The 9,562-nt window shown below is 39.4% G+C and overlaps 3 protein-coding genes across 5 annotated transcripts; 1 reads left to right on the forward strand and 2 right to left on the reverse strand.

Moving 5' to 3' along the window:
- Positions 1-6: 6 nt before the first annotated feature.
- Positions 7-2,030, reverse strand: LOC106307879. Of its 3 annotated transcripts, none has more exons than XM_013744962.1 (6): positions 1,534-2,030; positions 1,028-1,301; positions 720-834; positions 511-635; positions 209-284; positions 7-119 (listed from the first exon to the last, which is right to left on the reverse strand). In XM_013744962.1, exons 1-6 carry the CDS (start codon positions 1,807-1,809, stop codon positions 53-55), a joined length of 933 nt encoding a protein of 310 aa, XP_013600416.1. In that variant the 5' UTR covers positions 1,810-2,030; the 3' UTR covers positions 7-52. The 3 variants fall into 3 exon arrangements, with proteins under 3 accessions (XP_013600416.1, XP_013600418.1, XP_013600415.1); XM_013744964.1 differs by having other exon boundaries at positions 13-119; positions 209-290; positions 1,040-1,301; XM_013744961.1 differs by having other exon boundaries at positions 13-119; positions 209-290.
- Positions 2,031-2,415: 385 nt separating this feature from the next.
- Positions 2,416-5,412, forward strand: LOC106309849 (uncharacterized protein At1g04910-like). Its single transcript, XM_013746991.1, has 10 exons — positions 2,416-2,876; positions 3,012-3,081; positions 3,210-3,277; positions 3,371-3,459; positions 3,543-3,740; positions 3,837-4,041; positions 4,122-4,289; positions 4,439-4,606; positions 4,700-4,890; positions 4,985-5,412. The coding sequence occupies exons 1-10, from the start codon at positions 2,508-2,510 to the stop codon at positions 5,130-5,132; spliced, it is 1,674 nt and encodes a 557-aa protein (XP_013602445.1). The 5' UTR covers positions 2,416-2,507; the 3' UTR covers positions 5,133-5,412.
- Positions 5,413-6,345: 933 nt separating this feature from the next.
- Positions 6,346-7,487, reverse strand: LOC106309334 (WUSCHEL-related homeobox 6-like). Its single transcript, XM_013746369.1, has 3 exons — positions 7,118-7,487; positions 6,935-7,008; positions 6,346-6,672 (listed from the first exon to the last, which is right to left on the reverse strand). Exons 1-3 carry the CDS (start codon positions 7,485-7,487, stop codon positions 6,346-6,348), a joined length of 771 nt encoding a protein of 256 aa, XP_013601823.1.
- Between the last annotated feature and the right edge of the window lie 2,075 nt (positions 7,488-9,562).

Here is a 9,562-nt window from a genome sequence, read left to right on the forward strand (position 1 = left end):
TCTTATACCTTCACCGCTTCCTGCTTCATGTAGGAGAATATTTCTCCAATAGTCAATGTCTCAGTTTTTGTAACCACTTCTGCATTGACCTGTTGGCAATATCTGGATTTCTTCCCAACCTGCTCCAACGTTTGAAAACATTTCATAACTCAAACTGATTGTAACTGGCAAGGGTTCTAATTATTGTATACTAAAATTTTAAACATACCAGCCGATATACTCCTTAGTTGGTTGGACATCGTAGTCTAAAAAGACCCGTGAAGAGGTCATGGATGTGAGAGCAAGTGTGCCTGTAGTATTATGTTGTCATAGACAAAGGAAAATGAAACAAAAAATATACTTATTAGTTCTTTGTTTGTGCTTTTACTCTCTATGCAATATTTATAAAAATTAAACAACTACAAAGAACAAAGCCAAACGACTGCGATGACACAGAGGTAAAGTATATGGGCTATACAGAGAATTTAGGATTGTAAGGTGTGATTCAGTCTGAGATAGTGAAAAGCGTACCTCCTAAACGTTTGGGGTAAACAGTAGTCACCAAAATCACGGAGGGAGTGTTGTCAGAAGACTTGAACTTCTTGCAGAAATCCACAGCAGCTTGGTCCCAAAGATAGAGCTTCATAACAGGTCCCCTGCAAACGATTAACATTTTCAGTTTTGGAAAATACCATAGTGTACTGTGTGATTTGGACAAAAAGGTTAACGTAAACACTTACTCATGCGACTGCACATGAACCAATATACGCCGAGTGGTTGCGAGCTCGGCATCGTCAATGAAGGGGCGCCTATCAAGGCTCTGGCCGTTAACCAGTTTCAAGTGTCCAATAACATCTGGTACAGGTTGAGAAGCAGAATGTTGTTGAGAAAGCTTATAATTAATAAGTTATGAATTTAAGATAACACCCTAATCTAAAATCAGATATTGTTTTTTGTAGATAGTTAGCTACTAATTGTGAGATATTGTGTATAAAATAACAAACCAAGTATGTGGAAGCAACATATTACTAAATGATAGAAAACTTACCGAAAAGATCACCTTTCATATCACAACCAGCTTCGAAGTCTTCATAGGAATGGAACCGGAAACGGTCCTCCTCAAAGTCCACGGGACTGTTCTCAAGGGGCGCCAACTCGGAAGTGTGGGAGAAGGAGATTGTCACGCTGTGAGCAGCAACCCGGAACACCTCTTTGTTTCTGGATCCGTAGAAGTTGGTGAGAGTGTAGAGACCGCCTTGTCTCATATGCGGCATGAATTTTTTGATTCTTCCCGGTGGGACGAAGCCTTGAATAACGGTCCCCTGCAAATAAATGAAGTTATAGCGTAAGTGAAAAAAAAAAGAATAACATAATTAAAATTCAAAAGAAGCTCTCCAAAGCGGTTTCAAAGTTAATCACTTCAACATCATAAGAAAAACATGATACTAAATATTTTTAACAGTAACAAAAGCAAGAGTTTAATCACTTCAACATCATACGAAGAACATGATACTAAATACCTTCAACAGCAACAAAAGCGAGAGGGTTAATAACCTGTTCGTCGATGAGAAGCATCTCAAGACCGATCAGAGTCTTTTTCAGTGGATTTCGAGCTTCCCAGAAGTGAATCAGACGAAACCGCAAATCCGTTTCCTGAGGACCCAGTGATACTTCGTTGAAGAGCATTAGTTCGCGATTGTCATCGGAGGAAACATGCATCTTCCCGTTCGCTTTAACCACGGCGGATTGAACTGGATTAGATCCGGTTTTCGACTCGTCGTTGCTGTCGGAGGAGGAGATGATCGATTTGCCGTTTGGCTTTGTTGACATAGTGTTTCGTTGCGGAGAGTGAGTTTTCGATTAGGGTTTTTTAAATGAAAAGGCATCATCGTATAAATAGGGATGAAACAAAGAAAACGAAACGAACCCATCAATGAATGATTAAAACTAAGAAAACAAAACGATTGTCCAGAAGTGGATCGATCTGAATTCATTTTTCAGGTTTTTCAATCGGAGAAAACGAAGGGGTAGAGAGGAAGATGTCGAGATCATCATGCCTCGGCTTGAGTTTTCGTTTATTAATTTGGGCGAAAAAAAATCAGGCCCAAACGTGAATAGCAGACCCAAAAAGAATATGATGAAGCCTGTTCGTTGTGTTTAAAAAAAGAATATGATTGGTTGATTATTTTGAGGTACGTGGCATAGCTATATGACGAGGATATGTTCCTTTTATTATTAGTTTAGATACTAATGACTGACCATAAATGTGAACAGGGTGCATTCAATACGAAAATAGATTCATAGAGGTAACTTGTAAAAAACACAGAAGCAGCCAAAAAAAAATAAGAAAAGAAAGTGAGAAGTGCATGTGAACGGGATCACGGTTCCACCGTCGCACGAGTGTACAATAAATATGCAAAATAAAACTCTCCGATAACTTCACCGGTGTTAGTCTCTGCAATGTTTCAAACAACGTATTATACTATTCTCACGGCGTAACGCCTTGACGAAGGAGGAGGAGGGAAACAATGATTCCCCAGGTGGAGAGAGATTCATCTATTCAAATTCATCTCCCGGGGAGCAGCCATTCTACACCTTCTCCGCCTGCTTCTCCTCTTCTCTGCCGCAGCCGTTCAAAATCCTTCCTACAGCCGAATCGGAACCTCCCTCACCGCGTCTCTTGGATCCTCTTATCGCTTCTTCTCCGTCGTCAGGGGATTCTACTCTTCGCTCCTCTCATCTACATCTTCTGTATGCTCTTTCACATGCGCACGGCGTCGTTTGATCCCGGTCCCCTCATCAATCGCCGCCCGGCTCCCGGATCCGTTTATAGAAGCCCGCAGGTTTACGCTAAGCTGCAAGCGGCGATGGACGCCGATAACGCCACGGCTGATGCGGTGAGGTTTGCCTCCGTTGTATCCACATATTGTTTGATTCTGTTATTCATATCTCAATGTGGGAATGTTTGATGTTTTCTTGGTTGATTCGGTGCTTGTGAGCTCAATCATTCTATGAACTGTATTCATTTCTAGATATCAACAATTTGGAAACGTTCTTATAAAGGTGTGGAGTGGAAGCCATGCGTCAACAAGTCCAATGGAGGTATATCATATAGCTTTCGTTGTTATCGTCTTATGCAATAAGTTAATAGTCAGTTTGATGAATAATCTGTATAAGGAACAGTGTCACTGAGTTTTTTTTGTTTGTTTGTTTCTTGTTGAGAATTGTAGTTTTGCCTGAGTCGAATGGTTTCATATTCATTGAGGCAAATGGAGGTTTGAATCAGCAGCGGACTTCGGTACAGTTTGTCTATCTTTGCTATCTCACAGTAGATTTGATTTGTTTTACTTTACCTTTCTTGCCTTAAAGTTGTTGACTTGTCTCTGCTTAGATATGCAATGCGGTTGCTGTGGCAGGCTACCTTAATGCGACTCTTGTGATTCCCAACTTTCATTATCACAGCATATGGAAAGATCCGAGGTTTTTTCTGATCTTCTCTTGGTGCTGTAAATTCAGCAAAGCCGTCCCCTTTTCTACTTTCTGACAGGGTGTTTTTCATGCAGTAAATTTGGGGATATATACGATGAAGAATACTTTGTCAGCACCTTAGCAAATGATGTGCGGGTGGTTGATACAGTTCCTGAGTACTTAATGGAGCGTTTTGACTATAACTTGACCAAAGTATACAACTTCAGAGTTAAAGCATGGGCGCCCACTCACTATTACCGGGATTCAGTCCTGCCAAAGCTACTTGAAGAAAAGTGAGTCACACTCTGTTCTGAACTTGTAAAAGGATATTTGATTCTGTTTAAGGACACAGGTTTTTGAAGTATTTGTTGTCTTTTTCCATGGCATAGGGTCATAAGAATTTCCCCATTTGCAAATAGACTTTCGTTTGATGCTCCAAGACCTGTCCAGAGATTTCGATGTTTGGCCAATAATGTCGCTTTGCGATTTGCAAAACCCATACTAACCCAAGGAAAAACACTGGTGAAGAAAATGAAAGAGCTTAGTGCTAACAACGCCGGGAAGTACGTTTCTGTGCATCTTCGTTTTGAAGAGGTTTGTTACCTGTAAAGGAGAAACGCTTTATTATATCATATGGCTATACACATACTGAAAACAGATCTGTGTGTTTGCAGGATATGGTAGCTTTCTCTTGTTGTGTATTTGATGGTGGCAACCAAGAAAAACAAGACATGATTGCGGCTAGAGAACGGGGGTGGAAAGGGAAATTCACAAAACCTGGCCGTGTGATACGACCCGGAGCTATTAGACTCAATGGGAAATGCCCTTTAACTCCTTTAGAGGTAAGCAATAAACTTTAAAAGAATGTCTTCATATTACATTCATCCACTGCTCTGGAATAATCAGAGTAGTTGTGCAAAGTGCAAACCCTTGTGAGCAATGATGTGAGCAGAGTAGCTTGTTCCTGTTGGCTTCCTTGTAATCCTATCAGGTGGGTTTGATTCTTAGAGGAATGGGATTCAACAAAAGCACATATATATACCTGGCCTCTGGACCGATATATGGTGCAAATAGAACTATGGCTCCACTACTCGAGATGTTCCCTAATCTACAGACGAAGGAGATGCTTGCGTCTGAGGAAGAACTTGCTCCTTTTAAGGTCTGCTTCTGGTTTCCATGATCTTACATTGTTTGCTTATCCACGTGATGAATGAATCTCTTCTAACTTATAAAATTTTGTTTCTGTGTTCAGAACTTCTCATCGAGAATGGCTGCACTAGATTACACAGTGTGTCTCCACAGTGAGGTATTTGTGACAACACAAGGAGGAAACTTCCCTCATTTCCTCATGGGGCATCGGAGGTATTTGTTTGGAGGACATTCAAAAACCATTCGGCCTGATAAGCGAAAGTTAGCCGTACTCTTTGGCAATCCCAAGTTGGGGTAACGATTCTTACCTCTTCCATCTATATACATGCTTTTTGGTTTTATTGTTACTGGTTGGTCCCTCAATGGTTGTTTCTGAATTCACCGGCAGATGGAGAAGTTTTAAACATCAGATGCTACACATGAGGTCTCATAGCGACTCCAAGGGTTTTGAGCTGAAACGAGCTAGTGACTCCATTTACATATTCCCTTGCCCTGACTGTATGTGCCGCAGGAACAAAACTACGGCAACCACCTGACACATTGTTGCCAGAGGTCATGGAATCTGGTATATTATTTAATTCATTGTATTGGTAAATTCTTTTAGTTTGCCACATCCACATCCAAACAGAGCGGTAGAGAGAGGACTAGTCTGCGTTTTCAGGGCCTTCCCAAGCATTCTCCATGGGTGAATTTTTTTTGACACATTGAAGTTGATGTATCTAAATGAGTTAGGGTAGAAGAAACCTGTCCAAAAGTTTTGTACATTGACTGGGTTCCAATTTTTATTTATCAATTCTTTGAAGGAGTTTTTAAATTCTTGTGGTTCTTCCAAGTGAGTGTGGTGCTTCTGTAAAATCTGGCTAGTGTCAGATTTGCTTCGCTGCTTTTCAAGGTTCACTTTCTGGACACTGATCCCTTGTTGTTTGGGAATGTCTTTACTCGTTAATTTGAATCTGTATATAATCTATAATACTGTTCCTATAACAGTATATCTTTGGACATACCATATATATTTTGTGAAGACAGTGTCATATTGTAGAAGAATCCTCGAGATAAAGACAACCCCTTTAAAGACCCTTCGAGAATCACTTATGCATTCATTTCAAACACTGATGAAATCCACTAGTTTCTCCAAAAAATTAATTTCATTGGATATCGCTTGATTGCTTTCTAAGCACATTACATATATGGCTTTGTTTAAATTTGGTGAATACTTTTGTATTCTACTCACACATTGTTCAAAATCTCTTAGCTTCTATTGACAACAACAAAGGGTGGCCAAACCCTAAATATAAACTGATAAATTTTAATATATATATATATATATATATATCTAAATGCAGTCTAATAGGTCTTGTAAATTCAATGCGAAAATTTACAGTGTATCTAATTCCACTGTCATCTCAATATCACTCTCTTTCCGACAGTCGCAGATAAAATGCAGTAGAAGAAGACAGCCTGTTGAACAAGAAACCCACATTAAATAGCTCTGAAAGCACACACGTAAAATTTAAGTAAATTCCTTACACAGACAACGAAACATCAAAGCTTTAAGACATATAGTCTCAGCTCCAAACCTTAACATGCTCCAAGCTTCACATTCGGGTTATAATCCACCCAACATTTACTACACGTCTCCATCTACAACCTCTTTTACACTTTTCTTGAAAAACATCACTTAAACCTTTTTCCCACAAAGCTACAAAACCTTCATTAAATAAATCCAACCGACCCACATGGGCTTTGGCTTCAGTTCATCAGAGGCATGAACTCGTAATAATAACAGTAGTTGCAGTACAACTGGTTTGGTTTTGTGTTCTTCTCTTCAAAACCGATTGTCTCTTGGTTCTCTATAACCGGAAAGAGATCTAGCGTTCGGCTTTTCCTTGTTTCTTCTTCATCATCATTCAGCTTGTACTGCTGCTCTTCTTCTTGACTTGGTTTAGAAGCAGTTATCAGATGGTAGTTAAAGTCTGAAGTGTTGCTTGGATGTATCTGATTTTGGGAAGTTGTTTCCTTTTCTTCCTCTAACCCCCTCTTATATACTTCCCGCTTCCCATCATCAATAGAATTTTTCTGATGAGATAAAAAGGCAAATAAAGTTAGGTATATATTGAGGTTATTTCATCAACTTGGAATAAAGAGACCGAATGTTTATGAGAAAGTGATACTTTTTTCGTTATTGTTCCCAACATAACATGATAGAAATCTTTCCATGCAATGTCTGACTATTTTTCCACACGTGTATATTAACATAAAACATAAATGCAGACGTTTGTATATGTAAATTATAACATTTCTATGCAACTAACAGAACTAAAATAGATGAATAAATTACCTGTGGATGTGTGGGTGAAGGAGATAAATAAGTACTTGTGTGAATAACTCGATGATCACCTCTCCTTCTCGAGACTAATTATTGATATAGGACGGAATTAATAGTTCAACACTTACTCAATAACCCTCGTGTTTAAATTAATGTCTGATGAAACTCAAAAAGGTTGAAACTGAGATTAATTACCTGATGATGAATCCTTGTTTGCCGTATCTACAATGACGTTGTCCTTGCGTAGAGTTTCTTCATGAACGTTACTAATAGTAGTAACTCCTTGTTGATCACCACGGCGTCGTTTCAGCCTCTCCCTTGACTTATGGTTTTGGAACCAGTAGAAAACGTTCTTTCCTTCAATTCTCCCATACTTTTGGAGCTTAGATGCAATCTCTTGGATCTGTTGTGTCGTCGGCGTCCGTGTTCCGCTGCTGTAAACCTCTTCAAGCACCATCGTCTGCTCAGGCGTCGGATTCCACCGTGAGTGCATGTATTTTTCCCTCTCTTTGGGTTCTCCTGCGGATCCGGTTATGATCTGCTCATCATTTCTGATGTCGTCCATGTTGCCTGAAACGTATTAATCCAAGCAAATCATATATCATTTACACATTGATAAAAATAGTTTATAGACAGAAAAGCATTATCTAGTAGACCCAAAGTGTACATAAGTATATATATGAGTTAGGGTTTTTTAGTACAGTGATGAGCAAGAGAGTGAGAAGTTAGATCTTTGTTGTAGCCCATGCTCTAACTTTCCACGCTGATTTTTTAGGGAAGAAAATAAAATCTTCTTTGAGGTTTTGGAGTTCTTTGGATATGGCTACGGTCCTATGGAATGATCAAAGGTTATTAGTAGATATATATGCTAACATGCTTTTGTTTCCTTTTTTTTTCAGTTTCAATTTAATGTCAGTGTGTTATATGAATTATGAATATAAGAGAAATACATATAATTCATATTTATGACTGAAAAGTATTTATAACCATGTTAAAATTAGTTAAAAAAAAAGTATTTATAACCATGTTTTTAGCAAAGCTGTCCAAATTTTTATTTTTTATTTTTGTTAGAAAGATTCGGGTGCATTTAGAGCACCATTATCGCGGTATTTAGCGATGGTCTCTTAGACAAAATGTGATTAAAAAGAAAATAAGAATAAACGAAATTTACTTTTTATTGCAAAATAAAAAAAGACAGAAAAAATGAGAGAGAGGAAAAAGGCGACTGAAAAGGCGATTGCAACCCTAAACAAAAAACCGTTATTTTTCCGGTTGATCTCCCCTTTTCTGATTGTTATTCCCGATGTTCTCGGAGATGGAGGGGTATGGGATTTTCCACTAGTCCATCTTTCGAATGTAATCCCCATGATTGATGCCCACGATTGTGATGAAACGGTTTTTCAACTACCCCGAAGTTTGATATATAAAGCTTATGCTTCTATGCTTTTGATTTCATCACTTTCCTCTGAATTTCTTCAATTAATTCATTTCTTTTGGAGAATTTTCGATCATTGGATTCTCATGGCGGACAACATCCGAAGGGGTTTGCAGAACCTCAATTTGGGTACTAATGATCCTCCAGTTCAACTCCCTGTTCACGTCCTTAATGAAGCTGTTGCTGAGAACCGATTCATCTTGATTGGAAGACCGGTCATGCCTAGGCGACAAAATATCCGCTCAATCATTGCAAATCTCTCGCTTATTTGGGGCCAAGATGGCATACAAGGAAGACTAACTGAGGGTCGTCGATTCCAATTTGTCTTCCCTACGGAGGAATCACTGGAGATGGTGCTTCGCCGAGGTCCATGGGCCTTTGCTGATCGTATGCTGATTATGGAACGCTGGTCTCCACTTTTTAACCCACTGATGCTCAACTTTATACCGTTGTGGATTCAAATCCGTGGCATTCCCTTTCAATACATGAGTCAAGATGTTGTTATTCACATTGGAAGGGCACTAGGAATGTACATGGAAGTTGATTACAACAGCGACACTACGGCGAGGAGAGAGTTTGCAAGGGTTAGAGTCAATTGGAATGTTGATGAGCCTCTAAGGTTTCAAAGGCAATTTCAATTTGAAGCAGGGGTTAACACTATGCTCAGGCTTACGTATGAAAGACTGCGTGGTTTCTGTGAGACATGTGGAATGTTGACTCATGATTCTGGTGCTTGTCTCATCCAGAATGGAGGTCCTGATAATGGAGGTGCAGATGATTCTGGGAGTGAGGATGATAATCTGGAGGAAGATCCTGCGCCACCACAAGGTTTAATCATTGAAGAGATTGTTGAGGCTGATCAACAAGAAGAAAACGTAGGTGGTCTGGATGCTGTTGTAGATGAGAATATGGATAATGAGATCCAAGTGGAGGAGATTGCAGAGGAAGATGATGCGCTCTGGTATGGTAATGCAATGCCAACAATGTTTTCGGAGGAGTACAATATGAATGAAATGTTTAATCCTCTGTCTGCGGTTGGAGAACGTCCGGATACCCGTGAAGCTCTGAAGAGGAAAGCTAGGATGGAGGCTGCTAATGAGAATGTAAGCATATTTACAAATCTGGAACAAGGTGAATCTAGCACGAAGAGATACACAAGACGCAAGAAGAATGAAGGTACACAGACAATACCACAGAGGAGTATT

Source organism: Brassica oleracea, chromosome C8 (assembly GCF_000695525.1).
Source record: "Brassica oleracea var. oleracea cultivar TO1000 chromosome C8, BOL, whole genome shotgun sequence".
Lineage (NCBI taxonomy): Eukaryota > Viridiplantae > Streptophyta > Magnoliopsida > Brassicales > Brassicaceae > Brassica > Brassica oleracea.

Excerpts from the sequence above, each read along its gene's own strand:
- LOC106309334 (XM_013746369.1), bottom strand. The coding sequence starts at position 7,487 with ATGGACGACATCAGAAATGATGAGCAGATCATAACCGGATCCGCAGGA. Across the intron at positions 7,009-7,117 it reads AAACAAGGATTCATCATCAG|TCTCGAGAAGGAGAGGTGAT; the intron begins GTAATTAATCTC and ends ATCAATAATTAG. Across the intron at positions 6,673-6,934 it reads CTTCACCCACACATCCACAG|AAAAATTCTATTGATGATGG; the intron begins GTAATTTATTCA and ends TTATCTCATCAG.
- LOC106309849 (XM_013746991.1), top strand. The coding sequence starts at position 2,508 with ATGATTCCCCAGGTGGAGAGAGATTCATCTATTCAAATTCATCTCCCG. Across the intron at positions 4,290-4,438 it reads GCCCTTTAACTCCTTTAGAG|GTGGGTTTGATTCTTAGAGG; the intron begins GTAAGCAATAAA and ends TAATCCTATCAG. Across the intron at positions 4,891-4,984 it reads TTTGGCAATCCCAAGTTGGG|ATGGAGAAGTTTTAAACATC; the intron begins GTAACGATTCTT and ends ATTCACCGGCAG.
- LOC106307879 (XM_013744961.1), bottom strand. The coding sequence starts at position 1,809 with ATGTCAACAAAGCCAAACGGCAAATCGATCATCTCCTCCTCCGACAGC. Across the intron at positions 636-719 it reads GTTCATGTGCAGTCGCATGA|GGGACCTGTTATGAAGCTCT; the intron begins GTAAGTGTTTAC and ends AATCGTTTGCAG. Across the intron at positions 291-510 it reads TTACCCCAAACGTTTAGGAG|GCACACTTGCTCTCACATCC; the intron begins GTACGCTTTTCA and ends ATAATACTACAG.